Source organism: Crinia signifera, chromosome 1 (assembly GCF_055691185.1).
Source record: "Crinia signifera chromosome 1, ASM5569118v1, whole genome shotgun sequence".
Classification (NCBI taxonomy): domain Eukaryota; kingdom Metazoa; phylum Chordata; class Amphibia; order Anura; family Myobatrachidae; genus Crinia; species Crinia signifera.
Genome location: NC_139217.1, coordinates 94214319 through 94236889, shown reverse-complemented (window position 1 = coordinate 94236889; position 22571 = coordinate 94214319). Strand labels below are relative to the sequence as shown.

Sequence of the window (22571 nt, the reverse complement as noted above, 5' to 3'; positions counted from 1 at the left end):
TAAGTGATTTTTGGCCAGATTCTCTAAGCTTCAAAAGTGATAAAATGGAGAGTGATAAACAGCCAGCCAATCAGCTCCTACCTGCCATGTCGCAAACTGTGTTTGAAAAATATCAGACAGGAGCTGATTGGCTGGCTGTTTATCACTCTCCATTTTATCACTTCTGAAGCTTAGAGAATTTGGCCCACTATGAATTGCAATATATTTGTTTTCCCCAAGGAAAGTCAAGCAGATATCAGAGAGTGTTGGTCTGAGTCACATGATGTCCAACCAATGACGACCTCCCATTTAGTCATCTGATGGGGCTTCTCTGGGCACCAGATTGAGCATAACAGGTTTTGTTGTCTTTAGGTAACCTCGTGTGTCAATTTCCAGTGGGATCTGTTAAATAAATAATAATGTTAATATTTCCCATAAGTTGGATTCAACCACTCAAAGCATACAGTCATTTTGTATGGTTGTTTTTAAAGCTTGGTAATTCATAACCTGGATAATTCATTAAGAAGAGGTGTAGGGAGAGATATGTTTCCCAGTAGGCAGTCCTTAATAGAGCCGCTCAGGGAGTGAGGTGTCAATAAATAGATACCAACATAAATATATTCCGTACCTTAGGGATCATAACATGGTTGGCGGTGCTCCCAAGAGTATGATTACGTTTAAGCAGAAAAACAAAGAATGAAGTAGATTCTGGTGCTGTGGCACTCTTTACATTAAAATGTAACTTGTATTAGTTATATTTAATAATTATTAAATATAACTTTTAAAGGTAAAATTTTAATGTAAAGAGTGCCACAGCACCAAAGTCTACTAAAAGGTGCTAAAAAAATTAGAAGAAGATTATGATTGATTGCCCATAGCAACATCCCATGTGAAATACAACTCCCATCTTAGTAAATTTCAGCCTTTGTGTTTCTGGTGCTGGACAAGGTAATTCTTTCTCTCTCAAAAACTTCCAAAATATGCATGCAAAAACTACTCACAGGCTGCACATTACTAATTGTTGTTTCATCTGTGTGAGGTCTAATGGAGCCTACACACGGGGAGATGCTAGATCGTTCAGAACGCTCCAGCAAGATCGTTCAACACGCAGCATTGTGTCAGCGCTGTGTGCTGAGCGATCTGTCAGGCCAGTGAGAACATTATACTGTGATGCAAGATAGAAGGACCTCCTGCTTCTATACAACTTATCAGATGTACAGTACACAGAGGGGCACAGAGTGGATAGAACTTATGCTCTGGTCACCAGCCTTCAGACGGGTGCTCCACAGGCATCAGTCAATCTATTTTCCTGACTCACAGCAGAGAACATACAACTGCAGCGCTCAGCGTTCTAATTTCCGCACTGAGCACCACATTCCTACTCAGTATTTTGCACCCTCAGCTAATGAAGCAGCCCTCAGTCGCTAAGAGGCTGGAAGCACAGTAAGGAGGTCACTGCGATCCTACCTTATAAGTGACAGTCACTTGTGATCAAGGCAACCATGTGTTGTCTTGAAGATATAATTCTATTTTGGAAATTGTGACCAAAACAACAACCAACAGCATTAAATGATGACATTAGAAAAGTAGCTGAAGTTGTTTCTTACTGGAGTGTCGTTGTTAGTGCGGAAAGAGAAGTTCTGCAGCAGTAAAGTGATGACTGATTTCATGTTTATCAAAGCAAATCTCATCCCTATGCAGTTCCGTGGTCCAGTTCCAAAAGGGAGGAAGGTATAGGAGTCTTGTAAATCTTTATTATCCTTTCGGAACCTGTGAATGTAAAGAAAACAAACCATCACCATGCACCATCAATGGTTTAGGACAATCATCACAAAATTGTCAAACTGCCCCATTCAGTTGCAGTTGTATCGGCAGCTTTATATTTTTTATTGCATGGTACAGTGTGCATGCCTCCCAAATGTCTCAGTATTCAAGGGTTAGCCATGTTTTTTGGGACTGTCCCTCCATTGGACAGTAGTGTCCCATGGTAGGGGTGGGGCAGTTGGCTGTGACTGGCTGCTCTGCTTAGCATGCACACAACATCTACTAATGCCAGTTAGAGGGGATGGGGGTATGGACAGCAGCTCACAGAATGTGGACATAAACCTATAATGATGAAAATGGGTGGTGTGGCTCACAGACATGGCATTCCCTTAAAGCCACAACCCCTAATACATAGGCCATGCCCCCTTTTGGGCTTGCACGTGGAAGACCTGAGTTGGAAAGACCAAATGTTGGGAGGCATGGGTATGCAGTGCTTAAAGTGGTCCTGGTGAGGTGGTGGAACTCTCTTCCCCGCCATCTCCCCCCTCCCCCCCCCCCCCCCCCATATGTCACAACCAGGGCGGGTGCTAGGGTATTCGGCGCCCCCCTGCGAGCTCAAAATGTATGACCTATCTCACATAGACATGGAAACAATAATGCGGGCCACATAACGCCACCCTTAATGCAAATTATGCCCCAAAGTGCAAAAGAATCTAACAGGCTAAACAATGTGAAAGTGCGCGCCGTAGGCGCGCCACAAAATTTTAGGGCATGGCTTTGTGGGACAGGGGATTATGCACACCGTAAAGCCCGGCTGCTCCCCCTGCATATCAACCAGGCCACCACAGGCTGCTCCCCCTGCATAACAACCAAGCCACCACAGGCTGCTCCCCCTGCATAACAACCAGGCCACCACAGGCTGCTCCCCCTGCATAACAACCAGGCCACCACAGGCTGCTCCCCCTGCATAACAACCAGGACACCACAGGCTGCTCCCCCTGCATAACCAGGACACCACAGGCTGCTCCCCCTGAATAACCAGGACAAACAGGCTGCTCCCCCTGCATAACCAGGACACCACAGGCTGCTCCCCCTGAATAACCAGGACAAACAGGCTGAAAACAGTGCTTAAAGTGCCCGCTGCATTATATATATATATATATATATATATATATATATATATATATATATATATATATATATATATATATAATGAATAGGAGGTGGCGGCACTCAAATAAAGGCAATATAATGTATAAATAAGGTACATACCAGGTACCTGGGAGCCGGGCCTGGGACACTGCAGGGAGGGAGAGAGGCTACTGCTCACCGGATGGTGGGGGCCGGGGGTAGATAAAGAGCGCGGATTTCAACGGCCGCGTCGGAGAGAGGGAGCCGCTCTGCAAGCTGCCGCCTGCGCTGTCATACAATATGACAAGCGCGGCAGCAGCAGTTTAAGGAGCATAGCAGGGAGAGCGTCCTGGCCTCCTGAGCGGGTAGCGCCGGCGGCCATGTTCCTGTAGCCAGCCCGCCCCTGACAGCCGGGTAGAGTGCTGGAAAACCCGGCTGTCTCAGAGCACGTCGTCCATCCCTCCGTGTGCGTTGCAGCTATTTGAAATGACGCGCAGCCCGGCTGCCAATCAGGCAGTCGCAAGCTGGCACGTCATTTCAAATAGCCGCCCGCGGACGGATGGACGACGTGCTCTGAGACAGCCGGGTTTTCCAGCACTCTACCCGGCTGTCTTGACTTGTTTAGCAATGCAGGCAGGGAGAAGCAGAGGGGGCAAGGTGAGCGGATGGAGGCGGAACCGTTCCGCCTCCAAAATGGAACTGACGGAACGCAGTTCCGCCCCGTTCCGCCTCACTTTAACCCCTGTGGGTATGTAAGTAAAGGTTGATACACTCAGTTATTATTGAGCATATTTATATAGTGACAATATATTACACAGCGCTCCAGTAAAACTGGAATAAGCTGGGATGCACATATAGACAGTAGAAGGCAGTATCCTAAAGGAGCTCACCAGCAAAGGCCCATACACACTGGGCGGCTTTGAGCTGAAAGTCGCTCAAAACAGCATGTTTAGGCGGCTTTCAGAACAAAGCTGCCCAGTGTGTAAGCCCCGGCGATGAGGGCTGCTGCGCGCTCCCACATCATCGCCTGGTATTACCAGCAGATGATCAGCTTTGAGGACGGCTTTGCATAGCGCTGTGCTATGCAAAGCCGTCTTCTCCCTGCTGACGGCACCAGGCAGGGGAAAAGCCACTCAGTGTGTAAGCAGTGTAATTGACATGTGCCGATATGCCCATGTGAGGGGACATGGTGCTACATTTCTTTCTGGACATTCGGGACAAAGAAAAAAGTGAAAAACCTCATTTCGACCTTTTGACTGTCGACCTTTCCCATGGCGACATAATGCTTGTTTCGACCAAACCCGCGTCGACCTAACCCACGTTGACCTTCATACATGTCGACCTAGTGGTGTCGATCTAGTTGGTGTCTATCCAATGATCCATACCCCCCAATTTGTTCAAGAATGGGTGAAATCGGCCCAAATCACGGTAGTGTATGGGAGCCGTAACTAACACACATAGCGACTGTACTTATTCCAAGCAAGTGATTTATTTTTTACCGTATTTTATTTAATTACAGTAACAATATTTTACAACTGATCTGATGAATATTTGACTTGTCTGATGTTTGCCGTTGATATTAGAGATTTTGAATACAGAAAAAAACTAAATATTCCACCAAGGCGCTGTATACTTATGAGCAGCAGGGGTCTATAATGGTGGTCACCTAACCACCAACAACAGATTCCAAAAAGGAGACAAGGAGACTGACGGAACCATCCTTATAGCGCAAGTGGGGCTATTCTCGTGTTTTTGGAATATTAGAGATTTTGGGGTACTTGTGTATTTTGCCGGCGCCCATCGCATCGCATACCATAACGCATGCGATGGTATGCAATGCGACGCGATTTAGTTGGTTAGTTTACGATGGCATACAATTTTCAAATTGTATGCCATTGTACATGGCATACAATGCCATACGATGCGATGCGATTAAACATTGTATAAGCACCCTAATGGGTGCTTACAATGTTAAATGCACCCCCACGCCACCCCCCCACTATAAACGTGAACCCGAAGCTTGGCGAGCGCAGCGAGCCCGCGAGGGGCGGCGGTACGCGTCCTACGACCTTTTCATACCCCCACTATCCACGTCGGCGTGGAGTTGAGAATAGATTAGTGTGGCGAGCGCAGCGAGCCACCGAGCCCGAAGCGTGGCGAGCGGACGCGGATACCTGTGAAGCCCGCGAAGGGACGCGTTTACCTGTGAAGGTATCCGCGTCCGCTCGCCACACTAATCTATTCTCAACTCCACGCCGACGTGGATAGTAGGGGTATGAAAAGGTCGTAGGACGCGTACCGCCGTTTATAGTGGGGGGGTGGCGTGGGGGTGCATTTAACATTGTAAGCACCCATTAGGGTGCTCAAAAGCACCCTTTAGGGTGCTTATACGATTTTTCATCGTATAGGGGGTCAAAATCGCGTCGCAACGCATGCCATCGGGTACATGGCATGCAATGCGTTCATCGAACGATGCTGAAATCGGGCGCCGCCAAAATACACAAGTACCGATTTTGGTCCTGATTCTAATTGACTCGGTAAGCTGCGAAGCTCACAGCTTACCGAGTGCTTGTAACGCCTCCCCGGTTATTACACACACACACACACGCACGCACTCGCACACACACACACACACACACGCTGTCGTTTCCCCTCGCATGGAATGATTTCTCCAGGGCTCGCAAATATAAGTCAGTTGAACTGACTTATATTTGCAGGCTTCTGGTCGAAGACAGGGTGGGCGGCTGACGTCATGTGAAGTCAGGCCGCCCGCCCCCGGCACACCTCATCCCGTCCGCAGTCCCATGGGAACACCCTGCTCCACCGCCCCACGCCCCCAGCCCACATCGTTCTGTGCGAACAGCCATTTACCCATGGACCCTGCACATGCGCATAAGTCATTATGTGTATACGCACAACAAAAACATTGGTTCCCCTGTGCAAACACGTGGGGGACCAAATCAGAATGGGTCCACAGGGCCTTCCAATAAGATACATAAACTGAAAGTATGAGCAAAAGAAAACTAAACGTGTATTAGGGTACAAAACATTGCAGAACATGGACAAGCGACGGGCTGTAATAGAGAACAAGTTCGCCGGAGGTGTGGGATTCCGGCAAAATATGGATGTTTTTCTACAGCGCCAAAAGCAAAACCATGTCCTATAAACAATTGCCACTTGAAAAAACATCCCAGTTTGCCTGGGCATCCCGCTCCCCTGACGAACTCGGACTGTGTTACATCCCATTGCTTGTTTCTAAACATTGCTGCAGCATCGGTCCAAATCAGCAGTGGTATGACTAAGCTGAAAACATTGTTGCTGTTGTTGGTAGTGGGGAGGAGATGATGGTATAAGTGAGGGAAGGAGAAGCACATGAGGGAAGAGAGCTCACTTAGGGGGTTATTCTAGTTCATTCTTTCTGACAAAATCCTTCTTAGATGGACAAAACCATGTGCACTGCGGGTGGGGCAGATGTAACTTGTGCAGAGAGAATTAGATTTGGGTGGGTTTTTCTTCAAAGTGAGATCTATATTGCAGTGTAAAATAAAGCAGTCAGTATTTTCCCTGCACAGAAACAAAATAACTCACCCAAATCTAATTCTATCTGCACATGTTACATCTGCCCCCCTGCAGTGCACATGGTTTTGTCCATCTAAGAAGGATTTTGTCAGAAAGAATGATTTAGAATAAACCCCTTAATTGGTAGTCACAATTACTAAATAAATGTCCTCCAATGTGTGATACCTTTCAGGCCTAAACTCGTCTGGATCTGACCATATCTCCGGATCACGGTGCAGCACAAATACTGGGATCACTACCACTACCCCTGCTGGTATTGTTACTCCATTGATTTCAGTTGTTTTCTTACAAACCCGCTCAAGTCTCAAAGAAGAAGGGTAGAGGCGCAGGGTTTCAGATATCACCATATCAAGGTATTCCATCTGCATCAGAGCCTCATATGTAGGAGAAGCCTGTGGACAACAAGAAGGACAATTTCAATAACATGGAACATGCTTTCCTGTGATTTACTATGACATACTATTTCATATGATTTATTCACTTTTCAAGTAAATAACTACTAGTTTGAATTAGGTTGATTAAACAATTCTATCGTTGTATCTGCTCCATTCATTAGATACCATTTCAGCGTAATACTAACAAAGATATAGCTTTGACTGAGCTGAAGAAATCAATAGGTGGGAGCCAACTCTCTCACTACAGGCAGCAAGTGCTACTAGCTCAGCCAATGTTTCAGCAGAACTTTCCTCAGGGCATTCCTCAGTTTGGAAGTGCTCCAAAACATAATGCACAGTGAAAACACTTACAGTAGAAGAGACCTACATAATAGGACATATTCTATTTACCTTGTTTGGGAGAATGGTATCAATTTCCTCCTGAAGTTTAGTTTGTACATCAGGGTGAGTGGCCAGATGATAAGACAGGAACATCAGTGTAGTGCTGGTTGTCTCGTAGCCAGCCATGATGAAGATAAGTCCCTGAGCCATAATCTCTGTGTCTGTCAGAGCTGTGAAACAGAGAGACAGTTCTCCATAATGTCTCCTTATGTAGAGGTGTATAATGTATCCTTATGTATAGGTGATTAACAATAACTTTCTTGCACAATTACAGAAGTGAAACATTGTGGTATTAATAAACAAACTGTAAATTGTACATTTAAGGTTCACTTATACCTCTTTCACATCACTCGGGATTTGGACACTGGTCCATCCCGGGAGCGACCCAGCATTTGCAGTGTTAAGCTGGCCATACATCAGAAAGATATTGTACCCAATCATACAATCTCAATTGATTGTAAGATGGATTGTATGCATATTGTGTGCACATCTTGGGTACACAATCATACAATCAATCATAAGATGGATTGTATGACTGATTGTATGATGGATTGTATGCAGATTGTGTGCACATCTTGTGTACAAAATCATGCAGCAGATGGATTGTATGACTGATTGTATGATGGATTGTGTGTAGATTGTGTATCCAAAAACCACCAAGGACTGCTGGGGATTTCAAGGGAAATTGTACACAATCATGAGTGCAATCGATCTTAAGATCGATCTTTCTGATGTATGGCCAGCTTTAAACCGGGTCGCTGATGTCACATGGTGGCGGAGTGGTGGCGTGTCATCGGGGGAGGGGCAGGAGGCAGCGCTTGGAGCTGACACTATCACTCACCAGAGCTTGATGCATCTCCACCAAATTCTTGTTTTCTATTTGAATTTATTTAAATATGTGAACCTCTATTGTGATGCGTCTACAATAGCTTGAATACCCCTATTGCTCTAGTAAACTGTACAAATCAAGCCTTATACCTTTATAGTTATGAGTCTCCTCCCCTGAAGATGTATGTATGTCTTTGTTTTGAGAATCCATCATAAGTTTTAGGAAATCTACCCGGTCCTAAAGAGGAAAATTAGTGAGGTCAGCAGAGATATACAGAACAATGATGTTGTCACTTTGGAAGACCAGCAAGTGCTATAGCCACAATAGATGCAAGATGCAAGGTACATGCTATGTCAGAAAAATGTCCCGGACCATTCAAAATCTCTCAGTCTAAAAATTAAAGGTTAGAAATCAAAATGTAGTGGTGAGGCATTCTATGGTGTTATTTTTCCTTCACCACTGCTACCATTGTGGCAGATTGTTTTGGGTTACCAAGCGATGATTGTTCATCACTTGTCAAAAAAACATTACACTAGACTGTGGAATGGCAAGGTCATTGTTAGAATACTCATGGTATCCATCAACGTCTTGACTTTGGCTGTTAGAATTCTGACAGTCAGTAACCTGACCACCATATACCCAAACCTCTCTCATGGCTTGTTCTACCACCAGCCCTCTTCAAGCCATACATTTCCCAATAAGTTGTCACTTACTGTGTGAATTCCTTTCTGCCGGCTTTCCTTAATGCGTTTTATGGCATCTTGGAAAAAGTTGAGAACAGTAATAGGAAGAAAACAGAAATTCAATCTGTTCAGGAGAGGAATAAGGAACGGACACAGGACTGCAAGAGAAACATTCAGAAGTGTATAGTTAGACAAAGGTTTAATTTCTAGTGAAAAATCACCTGCTACTGTGAAATTGTGGACACTAACTACAAATCTCAGTACATTAACATGTGTGAGTAGCTCAGTCAGTAACCTACGTGTCAATAAGAACAGAGGATTGAAAAACGAGAAGGTGAAAAGGTTCCTGGCATTGGTCACAAATGGGTCATTGGGATTGTTCATTGAATCCACATTTACGCTGAATGATGTGCTCAGAACAATGTCCATGCTGTAGCTGCCAAAGATGCTGAGAAGATAAAATAGCAATAAATAAACTGAAATAAAAAATATATATATATCACTTGGTCCATCGTTGAACTGTCCCAAGGGCCTTTCCATTACTCCAACAACATTCATATTATAATAGTGATTGACCCACACGGACACAGGTAAAATCCCCAGTGTGCCTCTCGACTTCCTTTAATTTCATGATCTAGTCAGTGCACTCAATGTATACATTGTTACTGTATTAAAGAGCTGGTTATATGGGGAAGGTGACTGAAGCAGTGATAAGTGGAGAAGCAACCAATCAGCTGCTTCATATAATTTTATAGAATGCACTTGATAAATGATTACTTCAAAGCTGATTGGTTGCCACTGGCTCACTTTTCCACTCTTGTTACTGCTTCCTACATCTACCCCATGGTCTTTAATGACTGTTAAAGTCTCTCTATGGTTCACCTGTGGTAACTGGCAGCACCCCATAAGCATGGGCAGCTACCACTGTGTTTCCTGATAGGCCCTTCATAGCTCAGTCCGATACTAAATTGTGATGTCATATAAAATCACTGGGGTAACAAATACCACGTGCTTACCCAATAACTTCCCAAAAACATACTGTATAATCCAGTGGTTCCCAAACTGTGTGCCTAGGCACCCTGGGGTGCCTCTGGACACTTGCAGGGGTGCCTTGGGTTGATGGACCAGGATCAATTCATATTATTTATGGTCAATGTACCAGGCAAAACCAGTGCTGGTGGCTGCCAATCATAATATATGTGGACAAACAGAAGCAAATCCTGTCCCTCACCACATAACTGTGACATATAAACACAATGCACTTCATTTAATATTTTTTTTTTCTGAATTTCTCAATAAGAAACATTTGGCCTAGGGGTGGTGTGAAAACATTTTGATGCTCTAGGGTGCCGTGATTCAAAAAAGTTTGTGAACCACTGGCATAATCCCATGTTATTAGGGCTGCCAGGAGATTGTTGAAGCCCTGAAGGCTGGGATAATGTCCCACAGTTGGGTGTGTAGATTGTACTTATTGTAGTGCCTAAGAAATGCAAATATCTGTGATAATATTTGATATTAAACTGTCTTTATTTACCATACACTTGTCCTGAATTGCCTTGTACTGTAATTCGTTATTTAATTGTTTGATTTGCTCATTTATGTATTGTTAGGTGCTGGGGAACCCGTGTGGCTCCATATAAATAAATGATAATAATAATAATGATAATTAACTCTTGCAAATTATATATTTAAATGGTGCATTTTGATGCCATAATCAGTGAGTTATGACGTCATCATTTTATACATACATATGAATATTTGTGACAGCAGAAAACAGTTCTCAGGGAACTAAAAATGACTTATAACATTCTTATAATTTATGGTATAGGGTACATATCCCATATAACACAATATATAAAATATTTTGATTAATCACCACACAGAAACCATCAATAGGCCACATACTCACTGTTTCATGTTTATAGACTCTTTGTTACCCACTTTGTTCCAAACATTTTTCACTAAAAGTTGTCCATAATTTTGTATTATTGGTAACATCTGAAAGCAAGACAATTTTTATTAAACTTTCCTTAAATCAAATATGAGCAATTCTAAAATGCAAGATTCATTTTTTAAATAATAAAGTATAAAAATTCTAATTTAAAAAAATGTATCTTATTCAGCAAATGCCATGAAAGGAACGAGAACTGTATATCACTACATTAGGAATATAACATACTGTATATACATGTTATTTTCTATAAATCAGTTTAATAAAATGTGCAATATTAACAAGAAAACTCAAAAAAATCTGCGCTATGTCATGAGAAAAAATGGCTGATTCTGAGTTAGATGCAATGAGGCTGTGTTTTTATGATACCACAGAAGCCAGATATACTACCTTATGCTGGTGCTAGTTTCTATAGGGCTGGTGTGAGGATCCTTACAGCTGCAAGCGGGAAGCCGCTCCACACACTGTTTTTCCATATACAACTGTTAAGATTACTATAGGCAATTGCGCCAGACTTATACAGTACTTGGAGCAAGCAGTGCATCAGAAACATGCTTCCCTTTGCTGCACATTAATAGAATGTACTGTACATGAATAGCCACAGGACCTATTTCTACACTGACAAAGAAGCCATCATTTGACTACCGATGGATCATGGGTGCATTCATACACAGTGTATGTGCACACCCACGGGCACTCTAGTCGTGATTGTTGCAGCTAGTGACAAAGATGAAGAAGGACTTAACTGTATATTATGTATAATTAGGACATACAGTACGTAGGCAACATGAATATAATCTCATTGATGGACATTGGCCCTCTATCCCCAGAGTCTTTACATTTTATTTATTTGCTTAGAATGCCATGAAAGGTGTTCTCTGTTACCCATATAGCTGAAACATATATCCATTACCTGCTTTAGTTTACCACTGGTGAATGTAGGGGACAGGACCGTTCTTATCCTCTTCCACTGCTCATCCTCCGCAATCAACACTGAAGAATTTAGTGGTCCGTTTAGTCCAAAATTCTAATAGAGGCCAAAAATACAAGTCAGCATTGTGTAACTGCGCATTCTGACTGCACACAAAATGTGCTACAAGAAAAATGTGGACGTTATAAAATTTTAGGACAATAGGATTAAAGCCCCATACACCCTAGATGAAAAAGTAAGATATCTTTCAGAATGGCCCTTGTGAGCGATATCTTGTACTTTCTCGTCTATGTGTACACTACATAACGTTAATGATGCGTGCTTCCGTGCATCGTTAATGACCCCCTCCCTTGTCTATACAAGTAAAGACAAGGGAGGATCTCGTTAATGAGGGCCATGCAGCAGCTGCAGCATGCCCTCTACCCGGCACTTGCCAATGCCAGCACCCCGACAGTCCGCGCTGTGGATTGCCTAATGTGTACGGGACTTTACATTTAATATATTCAACTAAAAGTAATCAAGGGAGAAGCAAGACATACCACTATATGGACAAAAGTAATTGGCCACATCTGTTAATTATTGAATTCAGAAGTTTCAATCATGCCTGTTGCCACAGGTGAATAAAATCAAGAACTTTGCCATGTCGTTTCCATTTGCAAACATTTGTGATATAAAACGGGTTGTTCTGAAGAGCACAGTGACTTCAAGTGTGGTAATGTTATAGGATGCCACCTTTGCAATAAGAAAGTTCATGAAATTCCATCCATGCTGGATATTTCATGGTCAACTGTAAGTTATAATAAAAAGTGGAAGTGTTTAGGAACAACAGAAACTCGGCCATGAAGCGGAAGTCTACGTGGGATCAATGACTGCTAAGGTGCATGGTGCGTAAAAGTGAAAAATGCTGAATCTATAGCTCCGAAATTCCACTGGCAATAATGTATTTGAATACAAAACCATTACAGTCTCTGTTGGTGTAATGGTCACACGTCTGAATACTTTTGTCTATATAGAGTATGTAACATAGTGCGCTAATGGTCACAGACAAAGTAAAATGCAGGTCTAGGGTTACAGACCTGTCACTCACCCTTCTGTTAGTGAATAAGCTGTAGCATTCCTTAACTAAAATGCATTTAATGATTGCAGGATCCATTACGGCAAGAACTGGCTGTCGACCATCGTAGAACCTGAAGGGGAAAAAAAGCTTTTATTACAAATACAAAATAGGAATAAAAAAAGAAGACCATCCCAAGTAATGCAGACGACCATGATGTCTGTTCGGCTGTGAATTGGTTTTAATTGCAATACTGAGTTAGGACCAAAGCAAAAAACAATGTGAGTAACTGCAAGCAGTACACACACTTTCTGATTTCCTGTGCAAACTAGGAAACGCCCCTCTCATCTAAATCTCTGTGCACATTTAAATCTGCCCCTGCATTGCAGCTTGCCAAGGTGCATAGTTATCAACTTTATTATGCTTTGCTCCTAACTTTGAATCAGCTCCTTGGTTGTGCCTCAATAATATCACTAGTCCCCCCCCCCCCCAATTAAGGTTACACTACTTTTTCTTCCCCTAGATACTATAATATATGCCCAGTTCCTGAATACATTGATAAAAGGGTTCACAAAGCATGGGAAAGAAAATATTATAGAAAATAACAATATTATAAGAATCACCAAACAAGTCCAATATGACTTAAATAGTAGCTGAGACACAACATGGATCTCCAAGAACAGGACCATCGCACTCAGCCATTGGGGAAGGCGACTGAGACACTACATGGATCACCGGATAACCGGACCACTGCACTCAGTCGGAAGTTCGAAACCCAGTAACCTTTAGGAAAAGAATACATACAAACAATGTGTAAGGGGCATAACTATAAATCGTGCACATGGACACAAAATGTAAAAAGCTTAATATGTGCTATGGGTTATAGACCATAACATCTATCAATGGTCACAGATCTAATGACAAAAGGGTACAATAGTCCTTCTGCAGCTCCAGGCGTCCAATAGTAGCAACCAACTGAACCATGACATAGAGCCTGTATCACCCTACAAACTACCACTTCACTGGATCCCATTATTCCTACATTACTGACAATATGAGTTGAATACTAAACATTATGCACTGTGAAGTACTGTATAAAAGAAATCAAATACCCATATAAAAAACGGAATTAGAACCTTCCAGTGTAACATTCCAAACCAGCATTTTCAGACAGTTTAAAGAAGTGGTCTCCAACCTGTAACTTGCGAGCTACCGGTAGCTCACAGGCATAATTTGGGTAGCTCACCTACCTTCAGTACTGCTGAGACCGTTAGGAGGAAGTGATCCAGTGTCAGTGTCCTAGAATAAACTGGTGGCTGATTTGGAGACCAACAAATATTAACACCACCAGTGGGAGACAGCAGCACAGCTGATACTCCACAGTGGAGGTAAGCGGGAAGGTAAATGGGAAGTCCTGCGGGATGGAGAGGGAATCCACAGAAGAGCCTTCAGATCAACATGGTGGGCCAAGGGCTGGAAGTTACTGATATGCAGACCACTTAAGAAACTAACACAATTTTTATTTTAGTGGCTCTTCAGGAGTTTAATTTCTCTTGAGTCGCTCACACCCCAATAAAGGTTGGCGGCCACTGGTTTAAAGCATACACTGTACATTGCTTGTAGTGATTTTTGGGATGACAATCCCTTATGCTATGTCAACTTTAATTCAGGGTTGCCGACTTTTAAAAGTTCCTCTCCGGGAGAAGCCCGGAGAGGAGACTTTCAGCAGGAGTTCGGGGGCGGGGCTTAAACATGACATCATTAAGCCCCGCCCCCATGAAGGAACGTTACTCAATTTGCCTATCTCCGTGGAGGGTTTCTTGCTCGTCCGACACGGTATTTTGTTCAATGTGAAAGGGCTTACCGGTTACAGCTACTGACCAGGTAAAAAGAAGGGTTCTTACCGGTTCATTGCCGTGCTGCTGTGCAGTGTGAACGGGTCAAGCAATCTGTTTTCCATTCACACTATGGAGGAGACAGCGTTTGGAGCAGCGCCAGCTCTAAATGCTGCTTCCTCCTCCGCCCCCAATGATGCTCCACCGCACCCCCACATGACGTCAGCGAACAGTTTCAAAGTCCCTGTGTGACCCTAAATTTGCGTTCTGAAAGCGTTATTAGTGTACTAATGGGTCTATTCTTGTATAAGTCAGTGTTGGCAGGATTGAATATCACATGTGAAAAACAGCATTAATACAACTTTAATAAAAAAAAATATTAAAAATGGAGGCCCTTGGGGTGACCATATAAACAGAGGACATACAGTAATTCATACTGGGGCAATCTATAGCCCACCAGGCCAGGGGCAGGACAGGGAACTATTTCCATCACTAGAATGGCTAAAAGAGGTCATAATTATGGGAGACTTTAATTTACTTGTAAACTGGAAGGTGTCTTGTTGCAAGTTCCCCTAGAAGTGGCCACTTTCTAACATCATGCAGGGATCATCTCTCAAGCAATTGTTAAGAGAGCCCACTCATAAATATACTATTGTAGACTTGATACTCACAAATTGTGACATAATATCAGATGTCAATGTGGGTGAGAACTTATAATCCAGTAATCATCAAGCAGTATGGTTTAGTATAACAACAGGGTCCAACTCATGCCATACAAAAACAAAGGTACAGATGTAGCAGGGGCTGGCGGTATAGCATCTTTGCAGGGGCTGTACGTCATGTACTGTATGTCATACGTCCTTATAATATAATATTATATCTGGAGCATAGGGAGGGTTTTTCCGGTGAAGAACAAGCTCCAGGCACGAAAGACTTCAGAGGGTACCATAGGTCATGCTGCCGCTCTTCTTTTCCGTCTGTGCTGCAGCAGGCTGCAGTGAAAGGTGATGGAGCTGTGGGCTGAGGAAAGTAAGGCACATGGTGCTGAAGATGAGGGGCTGAGGATGGTGATAGTGGTGTGATTGGGGGCCGTGGAAGGTGATGGGGACTGTGGCTAAGAAAGGTAATGGGGCCCTTGGCTAAGGAAGGGGAGTGGGGCTTGGCTTAGGATGGGGAATGGGGTCTTTGGCTAAGGAAGGCAAGTGGGAGCTGTGGCTGAGGAAGGTAATTAGTGACTTTGGACAGTGTTGAGAGGATAAGGAAGGTGATGAGATGCTGAGGTGATGGGGGCTTAGGACGGTGTTGAGGGCCCGGGGAGGATGTGTGACCAAGGTTTCTTTTTACCCTTTACCTTTGCTACTAATCCTTTAATATTTTATTATTCTATAATGATAATAATAAAAAAGGAGCTTACCCCCAAATTCTTCCATATTTTTTGAAACATTCCATGTCAAATTCAGAGAGGCCCTGAAGAGAACAAATTTTGCATGAATAACTGGAAAAAAAATCCTACATCCATTCTGAGTAGTAAAGCAGTATATTCAGTTTATTCAAAATGGTTCATTGCATAAGTTGGGTTTTGAATATGCGCATACACAGTACAAAAACATTGATCCAAAGTGCGAGCACGCCAGGGGCCGAGTCAATCAGAATGAAACACTTTGTGTGATATGAACTAACTTTTCTTAAGATTATGACTATATATTCAAAAACAATAGTATATATATCACAACATGTATATGCACCTTAGGTTTCTACTAGCCCATGACAGGTGATATTATGTGACTCTGCTCTAAGTGGGCGGGTATACAACTGTATGGAATACCGGCACTTCATGCACTGCACTCTTTTTTTTTACTTTAGCTGCCGCTTTCCTGCACAGCATCACCTCCCTCCCCTCCTGGCAGCTGCAGTCAGTGGCCATCCCCTCAGCACCAGTCTAGTAATATCAGATGTCAATGCCACTGGGCCCCAGTGGCTGAGGGCACGTGTGCGGCCAGCATCACTTCCCTCCCCACCCGGCGGCTGCAGTCAGTGGCCAGCCTCTCCTCAACAGACTCCTCTCTTGGCAGCTGAGGGTAGGCGGGAGGCCCGCATCACCTTCCTACCCACCCGGTGGCAGCAGTCAGTGGGCAGCTGTGCATTTCTGCACCAGACCCTGCAACTGTGGGAGAGCGGATGGCTCACATCACCTCCCTCCTCACTTGGTGGCTGCAGTCAGTAGGCAGCTGGTCCGCATCAGCTTCCTCTCCCACATATTGGCAGACTGGGTTGGGTGCTCCTCGGGCCAGTACCATTTTGCAGCACCAGGGCTGCTGCTGTGTGTACTGTACCTGATGAGTGTTTTCTGTGAATTTAGCACAAATGTTACATGATAAATTGGCCCCTGTATAAGAATTGCACCACATTTGGCTGCTATCTGTCACTGCCACTGTCCTCCCTTGCTTTTACAGGAGAAAAATATATGTTGGATGCTAGATGGTCATCCTGCAGCCCATTTCCGAACCCAACTGTCTTCAGCTCCAGGGCTGCTTCTCATAGAATGGTGGACACTAAATCATCCATCCATGTCGTCCTCTGCTCGTCACTTTCTCTCCATCACTCTCTGCCTCCCTGTTACCCTCTCCCTGTCACCCACAGCTTGCCACCCTATCGCCGTCACTCACTGGTTCCTGTTACCCTCTCCCTGTCACCCATTGCTTGTCACTCTGCCTCTCCGTTACCCTCTCCCTGTCACCCACAGCTTGTCATACCTCTATATCACTCACTGCCTATCTCTGTTGCCATTAGGCGTGGAGGGGGTCTATCACTGCCTATCTCTCCGCCTCTCCGTTACCATGTCCCTGTTACCCTCTCCTTGTCACCCACTGCTTTTCACTCTCCCTGTCCCTATGTCCATGCTTTCACTCTCTATGCCCCAACCACAGCCTCCAAAGCACAAATCCCCCCCCCCCTGACTGTAGCCTCCAACTCCTCCACACTGCTGCAGATCACAGCCTCCAGCTCTGCTGCCTACCACAGCATCCTCTGCATCGCTGATCGCAGCCTCCTCTGCCCACCAGCTGCAACTGACCACAGCCTCCTCTGCACCACCGTCAAACCCATCTTCCTCCTCCACGCCACCGATCACAGCCTAAGGTAAGGTAATCATACACTGCTGCCTTCTTCTCTCCCACCGGTATGTCCCTGCTTCACTATCTCTCGCTGTCCTTGAATTTTGGCTTGTACCATGTTGCATAAGTGTACGGGGCATTAGTACTAAATAGTATAAGGTGTCCAAGTATTGTGGTGTATGTGGTGTGGTACACTACACTTATACTCCCTATCAAGTGGCCACACACCCTTTTCCAGAACACTCAGGTGCGGGCATAACTATTTCCTTTATTTATCCATACCGCAACTTTAACATTTCCACTTCGAGCACTGATATGTGACGGATATGTATTCCAGTTTATACTCAAAAGCATGAATACATTATCCATTTCATCCTTAAATATCTGCTATTCTTAAAGGAACTTTAATCCTGTACTGTAACGATCTAAGCCTTACTTTACTGTATATTTCACATGTGCTCTCAACCTAGGTCAAATGAAATGAATTATATTGTTGCCAAATTAAAAAATGTGAATTAAAAAAAATAAGCTTCTATAATTAAAAAGTAGGGATGATGCCCATAGCAAGCAATCAGATTCTGGGTATTATTTGGTATGATACAATAGAGAAATGATAGAATCTGATGGTTATTATTGGCAACATCCTCCCTTTTCACTTTAAGAAGCTTTAATAAATTCACACCACAGTATCCAATTAATAATTCTTTTTCTGACTCATTTTTTCCTGCTGCATTATTTGCAGGTTAATCATTCGTAATCTGCTTGATAAATATGTGTGATAGTTACAGTTAGGGTGACCAACTTATCCCTTTAATCCGGGACACATATTAATTACACAGGTTCTGTGGCAGTTTAAAACCAGGTGAAATGGAGTCTTGAGGTGTGGCAGTTTAAAACCAGGTGAAAGCCAGCCACAGAACCTGTGTAATTAATATGTGTCCCGGATTAAAGGGATGAGTTGGTCACCCTAGTTACAGTATGTTTGCGGATTCCCAGACTACACAAAGGCCCTTATTCTGCTTTACTCGCAAAGGCAAATTCGTCCTCAAATGGTCAAAACCATGTGCACTGCAGGGGGGCAGATGTAACTTGTGCAGAGAGAATTGGGTGAGTTATTTTGTTTCTGTGAAGGGAAAATACTGACCGCTTTATTTTTACACTGCAATATAGATCTCACTTTGAAGCATGGTTGCCTACCTGACCCTCCTCCTTCAGCGAAAAAATGCTCTGTCCCTGGACTTCCCTGGTAATGTAGGACTGCCATCACCTGTGGGGAAACACCTTTCTTATTAATTACCTAGCTCCCCACAGGTGATGGCAATCCTACATTACCAGGGAAGTCCAGGAACAGGGCATTTTTATCCCTCATGTAGAGGGTCAGGTAGGGGAACCATGCTTTGAAGAAAAACCCCACCCAAATCTAATTCTCTCTTCACATGTTACATCTGCCCCACATGCAGTCCACATGGTTATGTCCATTTGAGAAGGAGTATGCCTCTGAGAGTGAACCAGGATAAGGGCTAAAGTCCTGCAGCTTTCAGTGGATGGGAAAACGTATTATCAGAATCTTCTATAATTACACATTATGTGGTGCATGTTATATACTTTGATTGCTAGGCCACATATACTGGGTACAAGTGGAAAATAAATGACTAAATGGCTTTGCGAATTCGTACAGCGACCGATTAGTGACACACTGCGCATGCCTCTGGGCCACAATGTGTGTGCCATGCCTGCCAGCGGTGAAATCCTGCTACTTTTTTCCTTCGCTAGCTGTTCACAAGTTGATTGACAGGAAGCCGGCATCTGGGGATGTAACCGGCTGTTAAATGGGAGTGACCAAACACTGTAGGGGAGGGTGTATGGACCTTAACAGAAAAAGCTGAGTCCAGTAATAGATAATAGTGCTGGCAATAAGCACAAATCACGGCTGGTCCTTTGGTTCCAGCACTAACCCCGCTCACTGTATAATAGCTGACATTCTGATTAAACTGTAAATGACAGAGAATCAACATTAGGGGTGAAATGTCACAGGGTGAGAGAATCAGAAAGCCAGGGATTTGTTAGGAAATCTCCAATTTTTTTTAAAGCGGCAATCATTTACACTGATTGCCGCTTTAAAAAAACTGGAGAATCTGTGTAATTCATAGTTGCCTACCCTCCTGCATTGTGCAGGAGACTCCCTGAAATAGCAGCAATCTCCCCCTCTCCCTCATTAGTCTAGCAATCTCCCTCATTTCACATAACCCAGATTACATTGTTAAATGTTTTGGGGAAAAAGGAATGAGAGAAAGATACTGTACATTTACATTGAATCATCAGCGCCATTTCCCTGCACTTTACCACGTACTGTATAGTACTGTAGCTCTTACTAACTGCTTTGGGGCTCATCTACATTTGGATATAATATACTGTACATCAGTGCTCGAAGTGGGGCGGTATACGGTGGTATGACATACCGCCACTTCCCTCCGCCACTTCATTTTTTGTCTGTTTATGGAATGTACCAGCGCTAGAATAGAATATGGCATCCCAGCACTGAACAGTAGCAGCATTGTTGGAGAGGTGTCCTTCTAGGACCTCTCACGGACCGGCTACCAATGAAAAGAAGGGCAGCTTTTTTTTAATACTGGCATTAGCCAATCACGTCTATGTCCACCAATCAATTAGAAGCTGTCAAGCGGGAGACATGAAAGCTGCAGAGGTCGCCAGACTCAGGGGATGGAGGTTGGAGCGGGCGCCAAACCCGCGGGACATGGAAGCTGCAGCGTTCACTGGACCCGGAGGGTGAGTGTGGCAGCAGCGGGCACCAGACCTGCGGGGGGGATGGAGGCTGCAGCAGATGCCGAATCCAGGAGGGATGGCGGTGTGAAGGCTATGATGGGAGCTAGTCTGGGGGTCTAGCCTGCAGGACTGCTACTGTCCTCCAGGCTCAGCGGCCACAGAAAAGATCAGGCATCTGCTGGATCCTTCAGATAGCTGCACCCACCCCGTGGCCAGATCCACACTACAATCCATTGCCTCAACCCAGCTGCCGAGAAACTACATTCACAGCAGGTGAGCTGCTGCTGTATTGCCGGGGGAAGGGGGGGTGGGCAGGTGAGATGCTATGTGGGCCGGGGGAAGGGGGGGGGGGGGCAGGTGAGATGCTATGTGGCCTTGCAAGGGATAGGGAAGTGAGGGTCCTGGGGGGCGTGGGGGTGGGGTTAAATTTCCATACCCCCACTTCTAAAATTCCACTTCGACCACTGCTGTACATTATAAAATGACTATTTTAAAAGATTCCTCTCAGATGTAGCAGTACACACCCACGCTTCTAGGTGCCACGTTCACAATCTCTTTTCACAATATCTCCATATACAGTATGGAACTAGACAGGGCCTTTGGGTGAAGCATGACACACCCTCTCAACCTGTGCAAAATTCTACTACCAACTATAATCTCCCTGAAACTCATTTCCAAAAGTAGGCAAGTATGGTGTAATTAAACCATTCTTACTGGTTACAAAGGCTGAAACTATAAAGCAACCGGATGAAGGGTCAATATACTCACATTTCTGTTTTCCAGGAAGGTCCCAATAAATGGCAGCGGCTTAGGACCGGGTATTCCATGCTTTAGGAACACTCTGTAAGGTACTACAGCATAGCTGGGAAAGAGCAGAAAACCATTGAGCTCTGTATGTGATTATGTATTATAATTACACTTAACAGCTTGATAATTAGCAGAATTAAATGCAGGATTGTTCTACAGCTGGTGTCATCATAGTATCACTGAGTAGTATGCACTTGTCTTCTAGTAGCTTTTCTCATAATGTCACTTGTTCTATTGTTTGTCTTTGCTGCGTAGTATAAAGGACAGTTACAGTAATCTTTATCATACTAAAAAATAATAATTAAAAGCCCACAGTGCTGAATAGTGGATTTCAGCAGTGAACATGTATTTGAGCAAAATATAAGTGCTACTCATTACTGTACATATGTGAAAGTTCACAGTCTGTAAAGAAGCGATACAAAATCATGTCTAATACAAAAGACCGACACGTACACTAGCAAATCAACCCAGATGTACTTACTAAGTGAACAGTGCCAGTAACAGGACTAGCAGTATCCATGTTTCATTAGAGAGATCTGGTAGTAAATACATATTTTAGCTTCCTTGGTGCTTGTAGTCTCTCTCTCTGTCTCTGTCTGTCTCTGTCTGTCTCTGTCTGTCTCTCTCTCTCACATTTCTGACTTCCTGCTAGTGACGTGTTCTGTGGGTAGGATCCAAAAGCTGAGAGGAGAGCAGGGCAGAGTGGATGCCAGAAATATATTCTGTATCACTGTGTGTGTTGTGGTGGAGCAATTACTTATCTCTCTCACCCAAGCACAAGCCCTCCTAATATTCCCTATTTGAGCTCTGTTGAGCAAAGTATTTTCAATAGAACTCCCAGCTTTGTAAATTAACCTCTAATGGGGAAATTTACTAAGATGTGTATTCTACATCACATGTGATGTTGCTATGGGCAACCAACCAGATCTTGTCTACTATCTTCTAGAGCAGGGGTGGCCAACCGGTCAGAGGTAAAGAGATGAAAAATATCTGTAGTCAAGCTAAAGAGCAAACAACATGCGTGCGTGCCCAAAAAAGGGGCATGGTCTATTTGGACACCTTGGGTGGTATGCCCAGCTGTGCTGCCGCAGCGGGCTGTCCCGCCATGCCGCCACTCATTTTACAGCAGCACTGACGTCGGTGGCAGGCTCGGGTATGTTCGGCGCGGCTCGGGGGGACTTGGGAGCCTGCCGCCGACGTCACTGCTGAATGTGACAGGTGGATATAGCAGAGGGTGCAGCGGCGGCAGGGAAGCTCCGGTGTACAAATGCCGGAGCGGAGATGAGTGGGGGGGGGGGGGGGGCAGGGGGGGGTTTCCAATGTCCTGTGGTGGGTTTTGCTGGGGCAGGTAGGTT

At 44.3% G+C, this 22571-nt stretch overlaps 1 protein-coding gene across 1 annotated transcript; it reads right to left on the bottom strand.

Moving 5' to 3' along the window:
* Positions 1 to 153: 153 nt before the first annotated feature.
* On the bottom strand, positions 154 to 21856 carry LOC146058391 (cytochrome P450 3A4-like). The gene is made up of 13 exons (XM_083170676.1): positions 21698 to 21856; positions 21178 to 21271; positions 15927 to 15979; positions 12711 to 12810; positions 11606 to 11719; positions 10651 to 10739; positions 9041 to 9189; positions 8772 to 8899; positions 8208 to 8295; positions 7239 to 7399; positions 6619 to 6845; positions 1587 to 1749; positions 154 to 381 (listed from the first exon to the last, which is right to left on the bottom strand). The coding sequence occupies exons 1-13, from the start codon at positions 21766 to 21768 to the stop codon at positions 289 to 291; spliced, it is 1530 nt and encodes a 509-aa protein (XP_083026802.1). The 5' UTR covers positions 21769 to 21856; the 3' UTR covers positions 154 to 288.
* Positions 21857 to 22571: the final 715 nt, after the last annotated feature.

What these genes read in the sequence shown, in the direction of transcription:
- LOC146058391 (XM_083170676.1), bottom strand. Translation starts at nt 21,768, where the DNA reads ATGTATTTACTACCAGATCTCTCTAATGAAACATGGATACTGCTAGTC. An exon ending in AAATATGGAAGAATTTGGGG is followed by an intron (nt 12,811 to 15,926) that starts GTAAGCTCCTTT and finishes TTTCCCCTTCAG; the next exon opens with GTTCTACGATGGTCGACAGC. An exon ending in ATACCATTCTCCCAAACAAG is followed by an intron (nt 6,846 to 7,238) that starts GTAAATAGAATA and finishes TGTTGTCCACAG; the next exon opens with GCTTCTCCTACATATGAGGC.